We start from the raw sequence: 25,867 nt of genomic DNA on the forward strand, positions 1-25,867 counted from the left end.
AGAGAGCACTTTGCACATGCATGAAACTAGTTTAGTCATTGATAGTATAAAAGACAAAGACTCCGGCAGTTACAAAGTAATGGTTATTAACACAGAGGGGTCTGTAGAGTCCATATCATCACTTCTGGTGTCAATGAGGGAAGAACAAGAAGGCAATGATCTAAGCCACATTAGGCGGTCAACTAGACTTCACGGAAGCCTAGACTCGTTGGTTGATCAAAAAAAGGAGAGCAAATTCAGGGTTAACTTGAGATGTGTTGGGTCTCCATTTGATAAAAAGTTCAAAACTAGCGGCAGATCTAGATCTAAGGATGCACCGGTTCACACCTTGTACTTCAGAAGTTCATCACCAACAAGAGGGAAAGATAAAGAAACTAATCTGAATGAAACAGCATCTGAACGGGCCCTCTCTCCACCTTCTATATTTGGTGGAGAAAGAGTTAGTAGGTCTGAAAGGTTTAACGACAGATACAGTGATATCTACTGTGACAGACACACTGGCAGATTCAGCGACAAGTTCAGTGACAGGTGCAGTGATAGATTCAGTGACACAGAAAGCCTCCACGAAGAGGTAAAAGCCAAGCTTGGCCTGTTACAAAGTGCAGTCAAACGAAAAAAGAGGCTCTCTATGTCTACACTGTTATCAGAGTTTGATTTGGAGTCAAACGTGAGTGAAACCAGCTATGCAGATTATGTTGATCAATTAAGGGTCAAGAAGCCTGCCTCCTTACCTGGAGACTTGCAGCATGCTCGACCTTTTGAAAGAAACGTTAGAAACGATAAAGTGTCTGCCGAATTCTATGGTAGATATGACAGAATTCCCACACATTGTGCTGAGTCAACACAGCCCCGCGTGAGACATTCATTTGAACCTCAGTCTCGAACTAGGGCCATTCAAATGTTAAAAGATGATCTAGAAGCGACAGGAAATGAAAAATACTTTGATGAAGGAGTCTCTGAAACACATATGGATAAAATGGTCCTTACTCAAGGGGAACCTCAACATGAGTTAGGATTCGAACATAAGATAGGTAAGGATTTTGAAAATCGAGGTGCACACTACATAGGAAATCAAGGTGAGGACTATTTAGGAAAGAAGTTGTCTGAAGACTTGAAGACAAAGATGGAGGGGCCGTTTGTCTTAGCTTGTTCTGGAACAAGGAGATCTCTAAACATTGCTGAAAAGGATGATTTTTCCAGAATCAGCTCAAACCAACCACTGAAGGAAATATTTTCCAGTAAGACGACTAATACACAAGAGGATACTGTGAATAGCACTGAAGAACAATTTGAAAAACAACCCAGCTTTGCAGAAAACCGGTCTGAGAACATTGAGAGTGAATGTGAAGATAAACTTTTAGCCTTGCGGATTAGAAAATGGCAAAAAGGAATGCAGATGGACGAAGAGGAACAGTTTAAGCATGAAACCGACCATTCAAAGGCAAGGGATTTGTCATACACGCAATCTGAAATATTATATGGTGAGGAGGTAGAGAGAAAAACAGACACAAAAACTGAAGAGAAATCTTGTGAAGAGCATCATCCAGCCCTGGTAAAGGTCTGCTTAACCCGGGAAAATGTGTACGGAGTAAAGAGTGGAACTGAACAGAATTTGTCCCTTTCCCAAACCAAAGAGGAGAGTGCCAGTGAGAAGAAAACAGGAGAAGAGAACACTGTATCACGAGAAAAAATGAATGAATTGAATTGGTCCCTTTCCCCAAAAGAGAGGCATGTCAATATGTATGGTGAGGAGGTAGATAGAAAATCTGCAACAGAAACTGAGGCATTACATTTCCAACATTTGCCCAGTTCTCAGAAAAAGAGTCCTGCAGAAAGTAGTGAGGTAACATGGGAAGAGCACCATTTAGCCCTGAAAGAGGTCAGTTTATCCCTGGAAAATATTGCCCCTTTCCAGAATGTTTCACTTTCCCAATCAAAAGAGAGGAGTGCCAATGAGAAGAAAACAGAGGAAGAGCACCATTTATCCCAGGAAAATATTTATGGATTGAAGAGTGAACCTGTACAGAATTTGTCCCTTTCCCCAAGAGAAAGGCGTGCCAGTGAGAAGAAAACACAAGAAGAGCAGTGTCTTTTATCCCGGGAAAAGACCCACAAAAGTGAAATGTTTGGGAGTGAGGAAGAGGCTCTGGGACATCGAATCATTAAATGGCAGCAAGACGTCTTGACTGAGCAGGAGATAGCTGTTGACTTGGATTCTGATTGGGTTGGTGCAGAGTACTCCCCATATATCGCTAGGAAAGTGGCGGAGTCAAAAATGTCTGCTGAAGGCATTACTCTTGGATCAACCGCTCACTCTGAGGCAGATTCAACGAGAAGAAGAAAGCCTTCCCCAGTAAAGACAGACTATGAAAAGTTCCCGACTGAGGATGTTCCTCATGGTTTCAGAGATGAGAGAAGGTCCTCACAAGAAAAGACTGTAAAGGAACATGTCCCTACTGAGAATGATATCCCTCCTGAATACAGATATGACAGGTCTTCACCAGAAAAAACAATGAATGAAAAGTTCCTTACTGAGGATACCCCTCATGAATACAGAGATGTAAGAAGAAAGTCTCATCCAGAAAAGGCAACAAAGGAAATGCTTCTCCGTGATGCTAGAGCCCATGAAGGTTCAAGAAGGCCTTCTCCAGAAAAGACAACAAAGGAAAAGTCCCTGAGTAAGGATGTCCATCATGATTTCAGAGATGAAAGTTTCCAATGGCCCCCTCCTCCACAAACCGTTGTAGATGAAACAAGGCTGCAGACAACAGAAAGTGAGTATTTTGTGAGCGAAGAGGAAGTTTTGGCTCAGCGCATCTTAAAATGGCAAGACGACGTTCTCACCGAACAAGAAGAAGCTGTTGAATTAGAGTCCAACTGGGCTTTGGCTGAACATTCACAACACTCAAAGAAAAGCGATGTCAGTGGACCTCAGGAAGGTTCCTCTAATGAACCTGTGAAAGAACGCTCACCTGTGAAAGAACCCTCACTTATGAGACAACATCACATTGGTCAGTATGAAAGTTCCTCTTTTGAACCAGTCTCTCATCAGAATGAGAAGTCTCGTATAATGTCTCTTGGGTCCTCGCATGTGAAAGAGCACTCTCCTGTGAAAGAATCTTCACCTATGAGACAACATCAGATTGGTGAGCATGTCTCTCAAGAGGATTGGGCTATGGCTGAACTTTCACAACACCATCGTAGGAGAACTGATGTTAGTGGAGATGATGCCAATGAAGGTCCTTCTTATGAACCTGTTTCTCATCATATCGAGACGTTTCATCAAATGTCATTTGGGTCTCACTCACCTGTGAGAGGGTCCTCAGCAGTTAGAGAAACCTCACCTGGTAGAGAGCCCTCCCCTGGCAGAGAATGCTCACATGACAGAGGTCAATCACCTGTGAAAGAACCTGGTAGAGAAGCCTCACTTGGTAGATGCCGTTCACCTTCGAGAGAACTTCACATTGGTCAGCATGGCTCTCAAGCTGAAGTTGGTGCAGAAGGGCCTTCTAATTGTGAATCTGACTTGAGACACAATGAAAAAGTGGCTATGGGGACTGCAGAGAGGAAAGAAGGACATAGAGAAATGCTATCAAAAGATGCCAAACAATCCAGCTCAAAAGAAAACCTTCACCAAATGGACATGCCTCAGAGGACAAACGAAGTTACGACTTCACCAAAAACGTCTGTACCTATCTTTGTGAGAGAAATCTCATCCTTGAAAGTAAAGAGGGGAGAGATGACAGACTTTAAATGTTGTTTTCGGGGTGACCCTCAACCAATTGTCACTTGGCTCAAAGATGACCAACCAATCGGTCAAAACCCAGACTTTGATGTTCTCACCAAATTGAATGAAACCACGCTAACCATCTACTATCCCACTATATACCATGAAGGGACATTTAGTTGTGTTATAACTAATACATTCGGAAAGTCAACCTCCTCTGCTACACTAGAAGTTACTGAAAGTAAGCAATTAAGAAAATTGCCATCGCCAGTGTCTTCGTATAAAGTGAAAGTGACAACAGAGTATGAAATGAGTGAAGAAGATCTTGACCAAATGATTGACGATGAACTTGAATCGTACAATGGTGTTGAAATGGATGAGAAATCTTTACTACAGGTGTCACAGGCTGTCTTGCACAGACCTCGTGCTTCAGACACTTCACAATATTCTTGTTCTCCTGTCGAGATCACTGCTCCAACACCAGTTCCATTCGAAATAATTGGAAAAGACGCAGAGATGTCTGAGGACGATGGCAGTTCCCATCCTATGAAACACAAATTCACATTCTGCTATGATGCCGCGCAGGTAGTCAGTGAATCTGAGAATATACGTTCTTCAGAAGGCCAAACCGGAAAGGTTGAAATCAGATCTGATGTGTCCTTCCAATCTGCTGTGGCTATTGCTAGATCTTCTGAGGTAGAAGCAACCATGGCTGGTGAATGGGAACAACATATACTATCTGGAAATTCTGAAGATTTGAGGCAGTCCCCTCTGAGTGATACTGGGCATATTTCTGACCCGACATTGATGCAGACTTTGGACAAATCTGTAGGTTCCCACAACCCTAAGGATAATGTATCAAAATTATCTAGATCAGAAGCAGACATGGCAAGTGAGAGCAAACAGCATATACTATCGAGATTTTCTAAAGATTTGAGGCATTCCCCTCTTAGCCATACTAGTGATATTACTGATCAGGCATTAATGCATGAGCTGGACAACTCTATAGGTTCCCACAGCCCTGAAGAGTATGTTTCAAACGTATCTAAACCAAAACAAAGTGTTTCAAAAGAGGCACCTACTATTACTGGGTGTGGTCTGCAATCATCTGCTGCGCTAATCAAAGTGTCACAAATTAAGCGGGCATTTGAGGCACCTGCATTGTCAGAGGCACCTGAATTGTTAGATTCCACTTCTGTTGATGAAGTGAAAAAGTCCACAGAGTCATATTTCCCTGAGGAGGATATCCCAGAAGTTGGAATCCATCTTGATCATGATGATAAGTCATTGGCAACTAATGTTGTGGAAGGAACTCCACTGCAGTCCAAACAAGACACTATGTTAGTAGAAGGTAGGGATACACAGATTCCGAGAGCAAAGCTAATTTCAGCCAAATGTGGGCCAGAGGTTGTGTTACTCGGTGGTGCACAGATTTCTGCCAAAGTGAAATCAGTCTCCCCCAAATGTGCCCCAGAGGGTGTCCAGACCATGTCTCATACTCTGGAGGAAGACAATGAAATCTGTATGATTTCTGGAGAAACTGTTGCGGAAGCTGACATAATTGACACCCACAGTCACTTAAAACACTGTGTTTCCCTCTCAAGTATAAGAGAGGTGCAGGTGTCACCAAAGCCTGTCAGACCTGAGGCAGTTAAAGCAGTAAAGACTAGCCATTCAACAGAAAGTATGGGACCTCATGTAACAGATCAAAATATGATAGAGGACAGTCTTCGTGAGAAAGTCCCAGTGTCGGTGACCCCAGATGATGTTTCAGCGTCAGTCTGTGATGAGTCTGTAAAGCTAAAAAGATTATCTGGCTCATTTGCAACTCCAGAAATTCATAGATTGGACACTCAGTCTTCTCTTGGCAATGACATGACTGATATTAATGAAAACTTGTCTCTATCTGAACTCTCAAAGGATAGCGCATTTGTCAGTGTTTCTTGGGCACATATTGAAATTGTTAGTGAAGAAACAACAGAGGAAAATGAGGAACATGCTGTTGCTGAGAGTGGTGAGCCTTCAGTGGTTTCAAAATCAGTTAGCGTCAAGCTCAAAGGAGATGGGTGTACAGATTATCTTGCTGCACAAGGTTCACAACATCAAGCAGAGGCTAAACCGGAAAGTGCTGATCTAAGTATGGCTGTCAGTGAAGGTGCTTCAGGTGTGACCTCACTTGAGGAGGAGGTAGTGACCTTCAGTACTGTTTATGACTACTACCACCCACCAACTGAATGGGGCAGACCCTTATCACCAGAGTCAGAAATGTCCATAGAGTGTGGTAGCACATTTAGTGAGGAATTAACAGAAATCGAGCAGTTCTATACTCCAGATTCTTCAAATGAAATGTTGCAGCTCCCTAAAACTCCAGAATCTTTCCACACTCCTGAAACTGAAACCCCGGCAGGTTATATGACCCCTAATGAGTATGCCTTCTCTCCTCTTGAACGTAAAAGACCATCCACTGACTCCAGTGAGAGGTTATTTTCTCTTGCTAAGTTCTTGAGGTCAACCGATGATGAGGGCATTGAGACAACACCCCCTGCATTTAGCTTAGAGGAAGGAATCTTCCTCTCAGAGTGTGCCCTTGGCCTTGGAGGACTACAGGAAAAAGTCCAGGGAATCCCTCCGGCTTTCCTCAAACCTCTCACCAAAAGGAGAGTTTTTGAACATGATTCGTTATCGTTTTATGCTGAGTTGTTTGGGTTGCCTTCACCTGAAGTGAAGTGGTTTAGAAACAAAACCCAATTTGTTGCAGATGAAAGGATTACAATGGACAGAGATGGTGACAATATCTCGCTTGTTATTCAGAACATTACGGAAGCTGATCAAGGAGAATATATTTGCGAAGCTGTTAACTATGTAGGAGAGGCAAAAAGCGTTGCACTAGTTGTAGTTATATCCAACGAGGTCAGATATATGCTCCCACCCCCGTCAGTCACCCATCAGCATGTGATGGAGTTTGATGTTGAGGAAGACGATGACTCATCGAGGTCTTGCTCCCCTCAGGAAATTCTATTGGAGGTGGAGTTGGATGAAAATGAGGTTAAAGAGTTTGAGAGACAGGTGAAGATAATTACCATCCCAGAATACACCGCTGACAATAAAAGTATGATAATATCACTCGATGTTCTTCCGAGTATGTACGAGGAGAGTGGAGTTGACTTTGTAACGCAGGAAAGGGATGATTTGAAAATAGCTTTTGAGGTCACAGAAATGCCGCCTCGCTTCATCAACCCAATTTGTGATATGGAAACCCCTGAGAATACAACAGTAATGTTTGAGTGTTCTCTGATGGGAATTCCATCACCCATAGTATCATGGTTTAAAGGTACCAAAAAGATCCCTCACAATAACAATAAATACTTGCACTCATCTGATGGAGACAATCATTTCCTTAAGATTAGGAACGTCAGCGCTCATGATAGTGGAATGTACTCCTGCCGGGCCATCAATGTGGTTGGGGAAACTCTTTGCAGGGCATCTCTTCTTGTGTTGAATCCTAAAAGCTTTATAGGGAAAACAAGAGGGAGAGAATTGACAGCTGTGTCACTTGGTAGTGCTAAAGTTCAGCCTCAAAAGTTTGACTTGGTTGTTGGGAATGAGTTTGAGGGTGAGCAGGCATCAGAAATAGAGCTGGAATTTGAATTTGAGCAGGAAGCTGATGAATCACAAAAGGCTGTTAGACTTGTAGCCATGACGAACAATGAGATGAGCGAGCAGGGAGAGAAATATGTCAGCATAAACTTTGGCGTTTTCGCAGAGCCCGCCAAAGATGACAAAATAGATTTCACAGGAAAGTCATCAGAATTGTGTAGTTTCCGGTTTCAAATGACTGAAACTCCACCAAAATGCATTATTCCTTTGACAAACGTTACCACAGCAGTAGGAACTCCAGTGGTCCTCCAGTGTTTAGTGAATGGTAAACCTCATCCCACCGCTGAATGGTACAAAGATGGCGATCCAGTGAAAGACACTCGGTACATGATCCAAGAGAAAGCATCTGGACATTTTAATTTGATCATCACAAATGTCACCCAAAAAGATGCCGGAGAGTACAAGTGTCTTATCCAAAACGAATCTGGATATACTGAAACAACTGCTTTGTTGAAAGTGTTCTAATCTCTTCATGTCATTTGTTTTTTGAACTCAATTCAAATGTTTTTACTATATGTAAGAAAAGTAGCTTTTATTCATTATAATGTGATACTTGTGAAAAATGTTCTGAAATGAAGTGTAGATCCTATTTATTGTGTAGAGTGTGTACTCACTTCACACATCAGAATGATTATATACATGTTATAATCATTTTTGGTGAAGGGGAATGTTTGCTTTTCAAAACAGTAAAAATAAGTTATTGCTTATTGTTTTATTTAAGGTGACAAAATGTGTATGAATACTTACCACGCATGTGTAATCGCATGTGTAATCGCATGTGTAATCGCATGTGTAATCGCATGTGTAATCAAAACATTGTTATCAAGGCATCAAAATGTCCAATGTTTTAATTAGCCAAATATTTCAAATTAATCATATACGTATGCATCCATGATAACTCAGTGTTGTTAGCATGATAGAGTATATGTTATTATTTATGGCATAGTGCTTAGAATCACTGATGTGCAGAGTTTAGTTTGTTTTCAAATTCATTCATTCATCAAAAGATAAATAAAACTATCTGGTACACAACAAAAACATTTATCGAAGACAATTCAAATGTAATATTGAATGTTCTATTGTAGAGTATTTTTTTTTCACAATGTAAAATTACACCATTCAAAATAAAACCTTGGGGTTGGCTGTAAAATCATATTTTTTAAACGGGTCATTATATACAAAATGTGTGTGCTGTAAATACATGTATGATTCACTGTATATTTAAGAGGCAATTATATTCTTAATGAATACTATATATTTGGGGTTATAAAATATTCACAAATTTGACTGATCTGAATTAACAAGCAATGGATTCATTTGGAAATGGGAGTAATTGAAATACATTATTTATTTGTACAGAAATCACTTTAGTTTGTCTCTAACCGTTTTTATTTATGTATAAATAAAGGAGGTATATGGTGATGTAAATGATTGTCTGGTGTTGTCTTGATTTCACCCTTTATGCTTATGCAGCGGGCACACCCTTTCTTTTATGGAAACTTTATCTCAATCGAACTCATAATTTTTTACGCAGAATATTCTAGCTCGACTGTGACGACAGTGGAAGAAGAACAAGATTTCTACACTACTGACCTTAAGTTACCTCACAAAACAAAACGCTATTCTAGTACTTTAGAGAATAAAAAAGAAAAGCCTATGTTTTTGACCCAACTCTCACCAGCTGCCTGGAGAAAGTCAAACTCTTCCAAAGGAGCTCACATTTGTTATTCGGATTCAAAAACCAACCAGTTTGGACATCAGACATCAGTTGAAAGATGCACTTCAGTCTGCTGTAGCTCTTGATCAGCCACTTATACTAGCAGATGTTTTTGGAAGTTTGGAGGCTACTAAGGTACAGGAAGTGAAGGTACGCAAGGAACCGAAACATGCAATGTTCACTTATCTTATCACAACACCAGGTGCCCCTATGGAAATAACAATTGTTTTTGAAGGTCAATACCCCCAGACTGCAGATCTAAGGACTGAACTTCTACTCAATTGTCTATCGCGAGCAGCATGTTCTTACATCTGACCAACCCGGCACAATGCAAATCAACAAGCCCCAAAGACTACAGGTTAGCAGTGCAGCCTCCAAAGAAATGCTGTCATCGATAGAGGAGACTGTCAAAGTAGCAGAGAGTGTAATTGATTTCGCATCACCTAAAGCTCAGGCTGCTGCACGAAAAACCGAATCTCGGGCTACACTTGAGACTGCAACTACTGAGGAACTTAGTGTGGTGCAAGAGTCCAAAATAACTCACTCCAAATTGGTTGCTCCAGCAATGAAAGTTAATACAGAATTACATGCTGAGTTTGAACAGTCAGTACAGGTGGCCAGGCTGGTGGATAGCATGACTGACTGTAACTGTATGACTGTAAACGCTTATGAAAGAGATGTAGGTATGACTGATATCACCACTGACATGCCCATGACATCCATTCCAACTGAACAGTCTTTAGATGTACTCATCCAAAAATAACACAGGAAGGAATTTATTTCAGAAGAGATCAGAAAATATGATCCAGGACATTGCCACAGGGGAGCATTGTAAGGTTACATACACTGTGACAGTAAAGTATGTTACAAAAGTGAATTGGATTTTCAATGGACAAATAATTAAATCAGGCAAAGAGTTAAAGTGTTCCAAAGAACATGACACATACACACTTACAATCATGAAAATTGTCAATGAGAAGCACGAAGGAAAGTATTTATTTGAGGCTGAATGAAGCTGGAAAGACCACAACATCATCAAGACTCACAATTGATTCAAAAGGTTGGATAATTGAGGATAGTTTTATTTTTACTCATCACCATACACGTAAACAAACTACATTTTTCTAATGTAACATTTTTTTAAATTCTCATCTTGGCAGCAAACTCATACTTTATTTCATATATTGAAATGTATATAATTGTCAGAAGGCTTTTACCATACTTTCAATCCCCCACCACTAATTCACCTTAGTATTGTTTTATATCATTATCCACATGCTTATTTCTTCTATATCATGCTCAGGTATTTTCACTTTTCATGCTTATATTTTTTTTTTGCGTCACTCATTAACTATTACATTTCACTCTTGGCCTTTCTCCACTGGGCACTGAAAACTTTTTGCATGTTTTCAGGTGCAAATTTGTCATGGTTTCATTAATCATGATGTGATGAAGTCACTTTCCTTCTTCCTCCTCTAACCATTCCACCATTTCTTCACAGTCACTCCTGGAATGCATCCCACCATACCATTGCATTCCACCATTCCTGTTCCAGCTCTGTGCACATGTCTACATGTTCATTTTCGCATCATTATCTACCTGTGTACTAATTTACTTTTACTTTTGTGCACTTTATAGTGCCACCCGTTTTCAGGTACAAAATCCAGCCCCTGGAGATCAATGTTGGCAGCGGAGCCAAGTTCGAATGTGAAATTGAAGATGCACCAAATGTGAACTTCAAATGGTTCAAGTCTGGCACTTCGATCAAAGAGAGTTCCAATTGCTGCATCCTCAGTCGGCAACTGACATCTTCATTGGAACTTCTGAGCCCAACCAAAGCTGACAGTGGTGAATACAACTGCAAGGCTACAAACCAGCATGGCAGTGACACCTGTGCCGCCAAACTGACAGTAATTGGTGAGTCCTCTGTTTCCTTTAACAATGTTTATGCAACTGTATGTACAGTATATTGATGTTTTCTTTACAGGTTGAATGTTAAACAAAGAATTGTAATGTGCACCTGTTCTCAACCTTTGTATAGTGTACCGGTTTGTCATGTAAATTAGGTATCCATATCCTATTACCTTTTCCCTATCTTGAATGACTTTTTATAGAGATGTACCCGCCAGTATTTAGTACAATGCCTGATCCTATGACTTTATACGTGGGCAAACAAGCATCATTCCAGTGTGTAGTTACTGGCTCTTCGCCAATGACTATTGTCTGGCACAAAGACAATATTGCTGTTTCTTCTTGGGGGAACTATCAGATAGCGTCTGAAAAGACTAAATACTCCCTACAAATCAAAAATCTTCAGCTGATCGATCAGGGTACTTACATTTACAAAGCATTGAACAGCGTTGGCACTGCTACATGCAGTTCAGAGTTGAGGGTTATCAACAAACCCAGTTTCGTAAAGACCTTCGAGACCTCAGTGTCTTCAGCCATTGGTAATACACTGAGGCTCGAAGGTCAAGAGGACGAGGACACTGGAGTGTCCATCACCTGGATAAAGGATGGCAAAAAGCTCCATCGAACAATGGACTGTATACAATCTTCTGAAGAAAATGTTGTTGTTCTTGAAATTACTAAGGCAAAACTGAAAGAGCCTCAAATGATTATGGGAGTTCAACTTGTTCTATGATGTTGATGGCACAAGGTAAGGTCTTTATGTTGATATCTTGTCGTATCGCAGTGTGTGTGTGACTACAGATACTAGTTTAGAAAATGCAACCGTTTAATTATATTTTAAGTCACTAATGCTATGCAGCTACAACATATTCTTATGTTATTTTTTATGTCACAGTATTCTCTTTGGTGGTTACGTATTGGTTATTGTTTGACAACACATTTACTGTTTTGCAATGCAATACTTCTTTCAGAACCCCCAACCTTTGTTAAGAAACTGGAACCAAAGCTAATGTGGAAGCAGGGCATAGCTGCTCGGATGCAGTGCATAGTCAAAGGATCAGCTGAACTCAAAACTTCCTGGTCTCTGAATGACAACGATCTCAGTGATGGAGATAAACATACAATCACTTTCAAGGCTGGTCTTGCAACTTTGGAAATAATCAATGTAAATGTGTTAGATAGCGGAAACTACACTTGCGAGGTGTCAAACGAAGCTGGTAGTGAGAGCAGCATCACTGAGTTATCTGTAAAAGGTTAACCGCCATTACATATTTTACTTGCTTAAAATTATTTTTCCACAAATTACAGATAGCTGTATTATTTTATTTAATCTGATCTTTACTCTTAGATACCCCTTCCTTTAGAAAAGATTTGCAAATGGTTGAGGCAGTGAAGGAAACTCCTGCCATACTCGAATGTGAAATTAAAGGAACAGCTCTGTTTGAAATCATCTGGTTGAAGAATAAGAAACCAGTCGTCACCACAGATCAAAAGGAAAAGATCACCTATCAGGCATCCATTGCTCGTTTGGAGTTCTGCTCATTTGAAAGTGCAGACATTGGAGATTACCAATGCTGCATAGCCAATTATGTTGGTAAAATCACCACTAAGACACTGGCCAAACTTAAAGGTTGGTATAGCTGGTAAATAGAAAACTCATATTGATTTGTCTAAATATGTTTTCTAAATAACATGGTTCATCGAATTGATAATATCTATATAGAACCACCAACATTTGCGAAGAAGATTGAAACCATTACAGCAACATTGGGATATTCTGTGAAACTGCAGGGCACATTGAAAGGCTCACCCCCCATTTCCATAAAATGGATGAAAAATGCACTAAAATGTTGAGAGATGATGATCCAAATATCATAATGACATTTGAGAACAACATTGCTATTCTGTCAGTAACAGCTGTTGCCATTAGCCACGGCGGCAAGTACACTTGCCAAGCAGAGAATGAGACTGGACAAAACAAATATGATGCCACTCTAACAGTTTAAGGTTGGATAACAACTATTGAAACATTTATATAAAACATATACATGATATATACATTTGTAACATTTACACACATAATACTCGTGACAACTAAATCTAATTCATTTGACTTTATTGTAGAACCTGCTAAAGTCTTAGAGAAAGCATAATCCATCAACGTGACTTCAGGGGACTCTGCAACCTTGGAATGCAAAATCGCTGGAAGCCCAGAACTTAAAGTGAAATGGTTCCATGATGGAAAGGAGATGAAAGGGAATCGAAAATGTAAAATCACTCTAAAAGATAATATTGCCATCTTAAAGATTATTGCAGATGAAAAAGTAGACTCTTCCGAATACACGATGGGAGTGTCCAACCATGTTGGAAAGGACCGGTGCACATGCTCTATTACTGGGCTGGGTTAGCTTTTCTTCTTCTCTACTTTTAAAAGTTTGTTTTCATTAAATCTATTTTAACTTGCAGTGTGAAGTAACATTTTCTTTCCAATAAACAGATTATATCATACTACTCTCTTTCACAAAGTCTCTGAAAAGACTTGATGGAATTATGGGTAACGATATTTCATTGGATTGCAAAGTATCTGGATCCCAGCCTATGATTCTGTCTTGGTTCAAAGATGAGAAATAGATCAAGTCTGGAGATGGATATCTACCTGAAATCAAAGACAACTCAGTTGCACTGAAAATTACTAAATTGGAAGAGGTTGATGCTGAAGTGTATACATGCCGGGCAACAAATTCTACAGGATCTAAAGAAAACAGTGGAACCTTATATGTCAAAGGTTTATAAAGCTTAAGTCATTTTCTAGCCCTATGTCAGATTTTAGAATCTCCAATCTTCACATTAAAACCTGACAACCAAGATGTCGTACCAGGATCTACTGTTGTCTTGAAGTCTGCTTTCACTGGATCAGCTCCTTTTACGATTAAGTGGTTCAGGGAGGACAAGGAGATATCAAGTGGTGGCACATTTTTTATCAAGAAGGAGACCTACTCAAATTATTTGGAACTTCACTCAGTAAAACCCACCGACTTGGCTAAATACACATGCCAAGTGGCCAATGAGGATGGAACGGTGGCATGCACGGCTGTCTTGTTTGGGAAAGGTGCCCTTTCTTCATATACATTCCCAGCTCAATATGCATTTGTTGTCCTTGCATCAATGTTGGTTTACTTGTCTGATAATCAATGTCAAACTTTTTTTTAGAACCTCCAATGTTTGTGATGAAGCTTGAGTCTCCAAAACTAGTGGTGAAAGGAAGTGCTGTGAAGCTGGAGTGTAAAGCAACTGGCACCCCTGAGATCATTTTTAAGTGGTTTAAGAACGAGATTGAGATGAGACAAAATGAGAAATACAGAATGGCTGTTACTAACTCAGTTGCCTCACTGGAGATTGTCAACTGCTCTGTTGATGATAGTGGAGATTATGTTTGTGTGGCATCAAGTGATGCTGGTAGTGACCACTGCAGCTGCAGAGTTACAGTTAAAGGTTTGTTGAGTATTCTGTTTTTTAGATTCATAAAATTGTATTTTATGATTGCATTCTGACTTCATTGCCATTTTCTTTTAGAACCTCCAATATTTACGAGGACCTTTGAATCCAAAGAACCTATCAAAGGGTCTAATATTATGTTGGAAGGACAGCTTTCAGGCTCCGCTCTATTCAACACATCTTTTTACAAAAACACAAAGGCGATCAGAAATGATAAAAGACACAAGATAGTCGTAAAGGATGACATAGTTACCCTCCAGATGTTGGCAATTGATGCCGGAGATGCTGGAAAATATCAGTGTACAGTAGAAAATGAAGTTGGGAAGTCATCTTGTGATTGTGAAATGACACTGAAAGGGTGGCGTGAAAACCTTACTTTTAAGTATATATCTGTTCATTTCGGTATACTTTCAGTTAAAATGTTCTTTGCTTTTCCACCTATAGAACCGCCATCATTTGCACAAAAGATAGAGAATATGAATTCCCTAGTTGGCAGTGAGATTTCTATGCAGTGTATTCTGAAAGGATCAGTACCTATGACTGTGTCATGGCTGAAGGATGACCATGATGTCAAAGATGGTGAATGTGCTCAGATGTTCTTTGAAAACAGGACGTCACTGCTGCGTATTTCAAATATTCAAACAAAACATGCTGGGAAATATACTTGCCAGGCCAAAAATGAAGCTGGCAGCCAGAAATGCTCTGCGTTATTGGTAGTCAAAGGTTGGTTGACGTTTATGAGGATAAAATTGGATTTTATACTCTGATGTTGAAAACTCATTGTTTAATCTTTATATTTATCACAGAACGAGCTAAATGGAAGGATGGACGAGAGCTGACATCAGGGCAAAGATACAAAGTGCAGAGCATAGATAATAGCTCTGTACTAACTATTCTCCATACAGAGAAAAGCAATAGTGGAGATTACACCTTTGATCTTTCCAATGACGTTGGAAGCAGTACTTGTGAAGCCACAGTTTCTGTCCTAGGTCAGCTAATTTACAAATATTGTAATCAATATTTTGAGCTTTTTGTACAGGTATACCTGATTGAACAGTATTCTCATGACTTTCTTTTTTATTTATGCTTGATCAAATCATGAAACAATCTTTCACAAGAAAACAGAGAGTATCAAAGGATCATTTGCCCACTTGGAATGTCTTTTGTTTGGCTCTCTGCCCATATCTGTAATCTGGTACAAAGATGAGAAAGAGATCAAGACTGCTGATATTGTGAAGAGCTCAAATGCGTCTTTCAATTGTCAAGTCATTGGCACAGGTCCGTTTGAGGACCTGTGGCACAAGGATTTAAATGAAATGAAATCCAGCACAAAGCACAGCCTCTCACAAGTACAGGACATTCTGAATCTTGAAAAACAGGAATGTTATGGTGTAGATGTTGTTGAATACCAGGGTATCGTCTCAAATGAGGTTGGAAGTTGTTCTTGTAGAACTACTCTTCGTATAAAAGGTTAGTTACTTAAAATATGTACTATTGTGATAGGTTACATAACTTCCATGATGACAACACAATTACTTTAAATAATTGATCACTGCCAATCATTGTTTATTGGTTTGATTGGTTTGATGTTAGAACCACCATAATTTGTGAAGAAAGTCGAAAATGTCACAACTGTTTTGGGAAAATCGGCTGAATTTCAGTGTGTTGTCACTGGGTATCAAAATCTGTCTGTGCAATGGCAAATATCCGAGAACTAGATCTTGGAAGATCCTAAAATTGAAAGGATCTTTGAAGATAATGTGGCAACTCTAAGGATTCCGGTCTGTGAAGCCTATCACAGCGGGAAATATACCTGCCAGGTGGCAAATGAGGCTGGTCAAAACAAGTGCTTTGCAACCCTCATAGTGCAAGGTTTGTCTTTTAAATGAGTCTGCTAGCTAGATATATTTTTTAAATTGTGTCTTTCTGTCTTTAAAATGTATGAATTTGATTAGAAAATGTATATTTATATGCATTTTAGAACCACCTCAGATTACAGAGAAACCAGAAGTGATAAAAGTAACTACTGGGGATCCAGTCAGTTTAGAATGCACTCCTGAGCTCAAAGTGAAGTGGACCAAAGACAGCAATGAGTTCAAGTCAAATCCACAATACAAACTTAGCTTTGAGAACAACCTTAGTAGCCTTAATATGCAGACTACACAAAAGGAGGATGCAGGCGACTATCAATTTGAGGTTTCAAACCACATTGAGACATGCAGTTGCAAAATCAAGTTGATTGTACTAGGTCAGTGCAAAATCTTATTTTGAAACAAATTGGTATGATAGTATACCGCTTATGACATGATATGCAATGAACACGGGTTTGACTGTTTTGTTGTTGCTCTTGTGAAAACAGAACAAACTATCCCTCCAAGCTTCACCAAACCTCTGAGTGAAATACAGGAAATATTGGGAATGCTTGTTCAAATGAATTGCAAAATATCTGGATCTCTTCCTATCACTGTGGAATGGCAGAAAGATGGGAACAGAATTGACGTTGGTGGAAAATATAAACTTGTTCGTCAAGACATTTCTATGTCTTTGGAAATCGAACAGCTAGAGAGAGCTGATGCCAGCACTTACTCTTGCAAACTGACAAATAAAGCAGGAAGTGTTGAATGCAGTGGGGCAGTGAAGGTGAAAGGTCAGAATTGATCAAAATGATATACATTTAATATATTTCTCTCTCGTGTTAGGGTCAGGCCAGCTGATTAACTTGGTTGCTATTGTTTCTTTAGAGCCACCAAGCTTTGTTCTGTTGCCTGAGCCTCATACAGCCCTTCCTAACTCCAACATGCGATTTAAGAGCACGTTTAAAGGAACACCTCCTTTCACAGTGAAATGGTTTAAGGATGACACTGAATTGATCCCTGGACCTACATGTTTTATTGGACTGAAAGGATTATCTTGCTTCCTAGATCTTTACTCAGTTGGAGTTTTGCAGAGTGGAATTTACTCTTGTCAATTTAACAATGATGCTGGCATTGAAAGATGTAGTGCTGCTTTAATGGTGAAAGGTTGCAACATGCTCTTATTTAAACTCATGCATTGACTTCCATCTCCCCATCTTTCCTCAACTGGCTTCGATTATTCCGTCTGTCATCGATTGCTTTTATCTGTGCTCTATTGCTTTGCATTTTCACAACTCCTCCACCACCTCCTTTTCACAGCTCCCTGACCAGTTCACAGCTCCCTGACCAGTTCACAGCTCCCTGACCAGTTCACAGCTCCCTGACCAGTTCACAGCTCCCTGACCAGTTCACAGCTCCCTGACCAGTTCACAGCACCTTTACCTGCTTCTCCATCACACCAACAAATGTTGTGTCACTCTTCCCATTTCCCTTGACGCATTCATCTTGCCTTTACTCCTTAACAGATGCATCAAGTCATCAAATTACATATTTTTGCAGTTCATTGCAAGCCTCATATTCTTTCACTGTGTCAAGGTGCATGTGCTTCAATAAGCTAATTTTGCAAAATGTTGGCTTTGCAGAACCTCCTGAATTTGCGCTAAAATTGCCAGTCACAAAGTTTGTGAAGAAGTGCCAGCCACTCCGTCTTGAATGCAAAGTTAAGGGTTCCCCCTCTCTGCGAATGCAGTGGTACAAAAATGGCACTAAGATCACAGATGGTGACAACTATAGACAATCATTTGTTGACTCAACGGCAGTCCTTGAGCTGCGCACCACAAGATTTGATGACAATGGAGTCTACACCTGTGAAGCAACCAATGACGCTGGAAGTATAAGCTGCAGCACAACTCTTAGAGTCAAAGGTTAGCCAGTAATAAATTACATTGGATTTTGATATTTACATATTCCATTTAATATTCCATAATAATCCATTATTAGTATAGTGTCTGTTGGTGGTATTACACCGGTATGTATTTGAAGCTTTGCTGTGTGAAGCAAACTGCTTCTTAACGATTCTCAATATTTTGTAGATGCACCATCTTTCCTCAAAGTACTTCGGCCAATTGAAGGAATGAAAGGAAAGGATGCTAGCCTACACTGTGAGATGTTTGGCACAGCACCCTTTGAGATTACCTGGGCCAAACACAAAACGCCATTAAAGGAAAGTAGGAAATATAAGATTGTGAATGAGGATACTGCTGCCGCTCTTCATATCATTGGATTGGAAGCTTCAGATTTTGGAGAATATAAGTACAAGGCATCAAACAGTATAGGATATGAAATATGCTGTACTACAGTTCAACTCAGAGGTTAGTAGAAATGCGTCATCGGTGGGTATTTTTTAATTTTTTGATCCTGCTTCATGATGATTTATTTTTAGCCTCTCCATTTTTGTCCTCTCTCAGAACCACCAACGTTTGTGGAGAAATTGTTGAATACGACATGCACATTGGGTGAAGAAGTCACCCTGAAAGCCACTGTCAAAGGCTCTCAGCCAATGACTGCATCTTGGTTACAGGATAAGGATCACATTCTCAGAGATGGTGACATCCAGAAAATGACATTTGAAAACAACCAGCTCCCTCTTAAAGTATTTAAAGCAGACTCACTGGCAATGGGCAAATACACGTGCCAACTCCGAAACGATGCCGGAGTTGTGGAATGTTTTTCTAACATAACTGTATTAGGTTTGTACATTTCCATTTTGTCTCTAATTCCATTTTCTCCCCTAATTCGCTTAGTTTTTTCCCCAGTCATTGCTTTTTTAAAATTCAGTTTCTGTAAGCACACCTCTGCTCGTGTTCTTTATTTTCAGAACCCGCTAAAGTTGTGGAGAGACCAGAGTCTTTCAGCGTGACTGCAGGTGATATTGCAGCTCTAGAAGTCAAAGTGTCGGGGACACCAGAGCTGAAACCAAAGTGGTTTAAGAATGGAGTCGAGCTCTCCTCTGGCCAGAAGTACAACATCTCCTTCTCAAAGATGATCTCCAGCTTGAAAGTGTTGTCTGCAGAGAGGATTGATATGGGAGAATATACATTTGAGGTCAAAAATGAGGTTGGCAGTGATCTCACCAAATTAAACCTCACTGTTCTAGGTGAGTGGCCCCTTCCTATACACAGTATGATATGACATTTTTCTAATTGTCTAATTGCCTAGTGTTTTGCCTAATGCCTGGTTACTAACCCTGTCCTCCTATAACAGATAAAACCATACCTCCAACATTCACACAGAAACTGAAGGAATCTCATCTTATTGTTGGAAAAGCTGGTGAAATGGACTGCAAAGTCTCTGGTTCTGCACCTTTTACCATTACTTGGTACCATGATGAAGAGGAGATCAAAACTGGACCAAATTATGAGATTTTATTCAGTGACAACACCTGCACACTTAAAGTGCCCACTCTTAAGTGGTCTGACTCTGGAGTGTATAAATGCAAAGCCGTAAACAAGGCCGGCACCAATGAGACCAGTTCCTCTTTCATTGTGAAAGGTCAGTAAATATACATGACTTGTTTGGGCTTCGTAATTACTATTGCTTTGTGATGTAACTGATTTAATGTCAGATGTCTGCAAGCTAAAAAGTATGTATTTTTTGTATTTAGAACCTCCTTCTTTTGTGATGCCACCTCAGCCACTGGAAGCAATGCCTGGAACAAATGTAACTTTCTCAGCAATTGTCAAAGGAAGTGCCCCACTGAAACTGAAGTGGTTCAGAGGCACCAAGGAAATTGTGTCTGGAAAAGGCTGTGAAATTGCTCTACGGGACAATGCAGCTACTCTGGAGCTATCCAAAATTGACAAATTCCACGCTGGAGAGTATACATGCCAGATTATTAATGATGCTGGGATGGAAAGTTTCCTAGTTAACCTGTCTGTGAAAGGTTGGTCAATAATTGAAAATATTTATTTTTATTATATATTTTTATTAATAGAATTAAAACAACATTTACATTTTTTTTTTATCAGGATGTGGACTAACAAACTTCTGTATGATTTCACTCAGAACCTGCTAGCTTTGTTAAGAAGCTGAACGACCACTCTGTTGAAAAGGGAAAATCATTGATACTTGAGTGCACATACACTGGAACCCCAAAGATATTTGTCACCTGGTATAAGGACGGCCAACAGCTATATGCCTCTTATAAGCACAACGTCACTACCACAGAGACCTCCTGCATCTTGGAGTGTTTAAACAGTGACGATAAGGAAGCAAGTGGGGAATACACTTGTGAAGTTTCCAATGACGCCGGAAAAGATACCTGCAAAGCACAAGTGTTCATTTTAGGTTAGTCTGCCGAAATTGACCTGATAATTTATTGGGATTGTCCTATGCTGTATATATCTGATGTACATGTGCATGTTTTTGATTTAACTGTTTATATCTGTCACTTTAGAACCACCTTATTTCATTGATCATTTGGAGCCAATGGAAGTTACTGCTGGTGATGCAGTTTGTTTGAAATGCCATGTTGGAGGAACCCCTGACATTAAGGTGGCTTGGTATAAGGCCGACGGAAAAGTGAGGTCTTCCCCTGATTGCAAAATAGAATATTCCAAAGGCATTGCTTGCTTGAAATTGAGCAAAGCAGCCGAGGCTGATATTGGTGAATACACATGCAAAGCTGAAAACAGAATAGGATCAGCCTCATCCAGCTGTCGTCTCTCTGTCCAAGGTGATGCCCTTTGTCTTTTTTTAGGAATGTTCTCTTTTTAATCAGAAAATATTCAGCTTTGACTCTGCATTGGTTATGAAGTTAACAACTAGTATGAAGAATTTTCATATTTTTTTTGCAGCTAATGTCATATTTTTTGTTAAATTATCCTATTTTCAGAGGCAAAAACGCCACCAACCTTCCCCAAGAAAATAACCAGCATTCAACAGACTGAAGGAATGGAAGTCAAATTGGAGTGCCGTGTGGCAGGCTCCTCCCCCATTGAGGTCTCTTGGCTTAAAGACGGTGAAACTGTGAAATCCAACGACTATACCATGAGTTATGATGATAACACGGCTGTCCTACAAATATCCAGAGGTGAAATGAGACACTCTGGGGAATACACTTGTGTTGCTACCAACAGTGTTGGGACTGCATCCTGCAGAGCCAAACTCACTCTTAAAGGTCGGTCGTTTGTTCCTCAAAGAGGTTGTTTTTTTACTTGCTGACTGAGAGACAGTGCATGTTCTGTATTAGTACAGTATCATATTGTACAGTATCAACGCTTTCATTTCATATGCTGTATGTTCCACCTCTTTCCCATCATTGAACTTTTAGAGCCAAGATATCCCCCTGTCTTTGATAAAAAGCTGTCACCCATGGTGGACATTTCAGTGGGTGATAGTGTGGAATTGGAATGCCACATGACTGGATCTTTGCCATTAAAAGTAACTTGGTCAAAAGATCACAAAGATATTCGATCAGGGGGAAATTACAAGATGGCCTGTGTGGATAACACCCCACACCTCACTATATTGAAAGCAGATAAATCAAATTATGGCCGCTACATTTGCCATGCCACTAATGACATTGGAAAGGACTCTTGTTCCACTGAAATTACTGTCAAAGGTATTTGGCCCACTGCCTCACAATTTTAGTCCCTTTCATGTTTCTTGAGAGAAACTTTTGGTATAGTACTGTTTGCTTTAGCCTCCTCTGCCACATTAAGTGAACATTGCAATCTTGTTTTGTAAACCATTAATGCTTTAACATTTATTTTCAGAGCGTAAAATCCCACCTTCATTCACCAAAAAGCCCATAGAGACCCTAGAGGAAACGGAGGGCAAGATGGTGAAGATTGAGGCACGTTTGTCTGGATCTCAGCCCATGACCATTAATTGGTATAAAGATGACAGTGAGATTCACAGCTCTGATCACTATGACATGTCTTTCAAGAGCAATGTGGCTGTGTTGTGTATCAAGAGCTCCAAAGTCTCAGACTGTGGGAGGTATACCGGCACAGCAACCAATGAAGCAGGCACTGCCTCTTGCGAATTGACAGTTACCATAACTGGTAGGTCCATATTATTATTTAGATATATTTAGTTGGATATAAATAATGTGTGTCTGCATTACCATATGCCATGTATGTTTTTCCATGACTCTTCCTTATTAATCCAGAACACAAGAAGCCCCCTACATTTGACCCCTCTCTAAAACCTGTCACGCTGACTGAGGGAGAGAACCTGCACCTTAGCTGCCATGTCCATGGATCACCTTCTATGAAGATTCAGTGGATGAAGGACAGGAAAGACTTGAAAAACACTTCCAGCAGTAAAATACGTTTTGCCGATGGTGTTGCTTCTTTGGAGGTCATGCGCGTATCAAAGAATGATGCAGGGGACTATCTCTGCAAGGCAACCAATGAGGCTGGTAGTGAATTCTGCAAGGCCAAAGTAACTATCAAAGGTACATGTTCTGGACCATATTTTTATTCAAATCATATCCAAACATTTGTTGAATCAGCTGTCGTGAATGAATGGTTATGGTTTTTATAACAGACTTCTTGAATTATGCTTAATGGCAGAGAAATCCAAAGCAGCACCTGAACCCGCTGCAGAGGAACCAACTGCAGCACCAGTAAAGAAACTGGACAACTTGTTCTTCATCGAGGAGCCCAAGCCTTGCCATGTAGCCGAGAGTAAGTGTGATGAAAAGAGATTTAGAAGCATTTAATTAGTATTCCATTAACAGCCTACAGTTTTTATTAATAGTTGGATATCTAACATTTCCATAGCAAGTGATGTCTTCAATATGTTGTGTTAAATTCACAGAGGGCACTGCAACTTTCATTGCCAAAGTTGGAGGTGATCCTATTCCTAACGTGAAATGGATGAAGGGCAAGTGGAGACAGATCACTCATGGTGGTCGCATCACTATTGAGCAGAAGGGACAGGAGGCCAAGTTGGAGATCAGAGAAATAACAAGGTCTGACTCCGGACAGTACAGATGTGTCGCAACTAACAAAGCTGGAGAAATAGAATGCAACACCGACATGCATGTTGAGGAAAGGAAAGAGGATGCTGGAGTTGAGGGAGACTTCAGAGCAAAACTGAAGAAGTAAGTGAATCTCTCTTTGACGATTGTGTTGCTACCGTCCACATTTCACAAGAAACTACACTAATAATATTTTCCATGCATATCTCTTCTATGTTTTTTCTCCACAGGACTCCATCTAAACAGAAGAGTCCTCAGGAAGAGAAAGACATTGACATTGTAGAGTTGCTCAGAAATGTGGACCCTAAGGAGTATGAGAAATACGCCCGTATGTTTGGAATCACTGACTACCGTGGACTTCTTCAGGCCATTGAGCAGCTGAAGAGGGAGAAAGTAGAAGAAAGTGGAAGATCGGTAAATTCATTTAACATGAAGTTGTATTCAATTGAATTTAATGGCTTTTCATTTTTTTCTGAACACAATTAAATTCAATACTGAATTTCATGGCTTTTTTAAAGACATAATGGTGATACTCTATGTCTTTTGGTGTGATTTAGGAACCGGAGAGAGAGAGAGAGTTGGATGAGGATTTGGTCGCTCTTGTGGCTGATTTGCAAAAGAGAATGGAATGTACTGAGGTAGGTTCCTCATTAGCTGTCACAATGACATGTCTGACAATAAAAACAGCAGTAATTCATCATATATTGTATGCATATTAATTTACATTAATGTCTAAGCTTATATTTCTTATTTATCTGCTTGTAGCCGGTCACCGTGAATAAGGACATAACAGATCAGTCTACAGTTACCAACAAGGTCGCTACTTTTGAGTGTGACATCAAGATCAACTTCCCTGAGATCACCCTGTCCTGGTACAAGGGAACTCAGAAGCTTAACAACAACGACAAATATGAAGTCAGCATTGTCGGTGACCGTCACATCTTGAAGATCAAGCAGTGTCAAACCAAAGACCAGGGCAACTACCGTGTTGTATGTGGCCCACATATCTCCAGCGCCAAACTGACTGTTATCGGTGGGTATCCATGGATCTGCATTTGTTTATTTTGTACTTACATTAATGTTATTGATTTAAGTCATTATACTGTATCGGTAAATACTAATAGAGATGCACTTTTGTTATTTGTTTCTTTACAGAGCCTGAGGTTGAGAAACATCTGGAGGAAGTTGCGGGACAGGAGGGGCAAACATGTACTCTTTCTTGTCAGTTTTCTATCCCTAATGTCAAAACCCAATGGTTTAGGAATGGAAAGCTCTTAGAAATTAAACACAGATACTCGTATGAGGTGGTCAACAACATTCAGAGGCTCTCGATTAAAGACCTCAGACCAGAAGACCAAGGACGTTATACCTGCAAATATGAACACCTCGAATCCACTGCAGATCTCTTGGTTGAAGGTTTGTATAGATTTAACCATATAATGGGTTGATGTTGCATCTACCTTCATGTTGTGGAGTGAAGGTCATCCCAACCTGACCTATTTTTTTTCCTTCGTCACATATTTTGTCACTAATATTTCAGTATTTTCACTCATTTTCAATTTTTTTTACTTTTCATTTGACATTTTAATTTTAGTCCTGGAGCGCTCTGATAATACATGTACACTACCGTTCAAACATTTGGGGTCACTTAGAAATGTCCTTGTTTTTTTAATTAAATCACATTTTTGGTCCATTAAAAGAACATCAAATTGATCAGAAATACAGTGTAGACATTGTTAATGTTGTAAATTACTATTGTAGCTGGAAACGGCTGATTTGTTTATGGAATAGCTACACAGGCGTACAGAGGCCCATTATCAGCAACCATCACTCCTGTGTTACAATGGCACGTTGTGTTAGCTAATCCAAGTTTATAATTTTAAAAGGCTAATTGATTATTAGAAAACCCTTTTGCAATTATGTTAGCACAGCTGAAAACTGTTGTCCTGATTAAAGAAGCAATAAAACTGTCTTTCATTAGACTAGTTGAGTATCTGGAGCATCAGCATTTGTGGGTTCGATTACAGGCTCAAAATGGACAGAAACAAAGAGCTTTCGTCAGTCTATTCTTGTTCTGAGAAATGAAGGCTATTCCATGCGAGAAATTGCCAAGAAACTGAAGATCTCGTATGCTGTATACTACTCCGTTCACAGAACAGCGCAAACTGTCTCTAACCAGAAAAGAAAGAGGAGTGAGAGGCCCCGGTGCACAACTGAGCAAGAGGACAAGTACATTAAAGTGTCTAGTTTGAGAAACAGACGCCTCACAAGTCCTCAACTGGCAGCTTCATTAAATAGTACCCGCAAAACACAAGTCTCAACATCAGTAATGAAGAGGCGACTCCGGGATGCTGGCCTTCTAGGCAGAGTTGCAAAGAAAAAGCCAAATCTCAAACTGGACAATTAAAAGAAAAGATTAAGATTTGCAAAAGAACACAGACACTGGACAGAGGAACTCTGCAAAAGGGTTTTCTAATGATCGATTAGCCTTTTAAAAGGTTGGTATAGTCATTAGC

General features: G+C 39.9%; 2 protein-coding genes across 7 annotated transcripts in view; both read left to right on the forward strand.

The window, feature by feature from the left end:
• Nucleotides 1–25,867, forward strand: part of LOC109870942 (titin) — a 175,359-nt gene that overhangs the window by 36,139 nt on the left and 113,353 nt on the right. For 5 of the 6 annotated variants that reach the window (XM_031805694.1, XM_031805696.1, XM_031805697.1 and 2 more), the window contains exons 38-52: nucleotides 10,740–11,018; nucleotides 19,239–19,517; nucleotides 19,625–19,912; nucleotides 20,025–20,303; nucleotides 20,426–20,707; nucleotides 20,817–21,095; nucleotides 21,255–21,539; nucleotides 22,138–22,428; nucleotides 22,536–22,823; nucleotides 22,942–23,055; nucleotides 23,189–23,474; nucleotides 23,582–23,765; nucleotides 23,909–23,989; nucleotides 24,117–24,384; nucleotides 24,507–24,767. In XM_031805694.1, the coding sequence (XP_031661554.1) occupies nucleotides 10,740–11,018; nucleotides 19,239–19,517; nucleotides 19,625–19,912; nucleotides 20,025–20,303; nucleotides 20,426–20,707; nucleotides 20,817–21,095; nucleotides 21,255–21,539; nucleotides 22,138–22,428; nucleotides 22,536–22,823; nucleotides 22,942–23,055; nucleotides 23,189–23,474; nucleotides 23,582–23,765; nucleotides 23,909–23,989; nucleotides 24,117–24,384; nucleotides 24,507–24,767 (3,744 nt within the window). Of the gene's footprint in view, nucleotides 1–10,739; nucleotides 11,019–19,238; nucleotides 19,518–19,624; nucleotides 19,913–20,024; nucleotides 20,304–20,425; nucleotides 20,708–20,816; nucleotides 21,096–21,254; nucleotides 21,540–21,643; nucleotides 21,984–22,137; nucleotides 22,429–22,535; nucleotides 22,824–22,941; nucleotides 23,056–23,188; nucleotides 23,475–23,581; nucleotides 23,766–23,908; nucleotides 23,990–24,116; nucleotides 24,385–24,506; nucleotides 24,768–25,867 lie in introns of those variants that run through there. The other variant, XM_031805699.1, reaches the window with a different exon arrangement.
• LOC116357712 (titin-like) lies at nucleotides 17,434–19,126 on the forward strand. The gene is made up of 2 exons (XM_031805700.1): nucleotides 17,434–18,285; nucleotides 18,454–19,126. Exons 1-2 carry the CDS (start codon nucleotides 17,961–17,963, stop codon nucleotides 18,735–18,737), a joined length of 609 nt encoding a protein of 202 aa, XP_031661560.1. The 5' UTR covers nucleotides 17,434–17,960; the 3' UTR covers nucleotides 18,738–19,126.

The sequence above is a fragment of the Oncorhynchus kisutch genome, linkage group LG26 (assembly GCF_002021735.2).
Source record: "Oncorhynchus kisutch isolate 150728-3 linkage group LG26, Okis_V2, whole genome shotgun sequence".
Taxonomy (NCBI): Eukaryota; Metazoa; Chordata; class Actinopteri; order Salmoniformes; family Salmonidae; genus Oncorhynchus; species Oncorhynchus kisutch.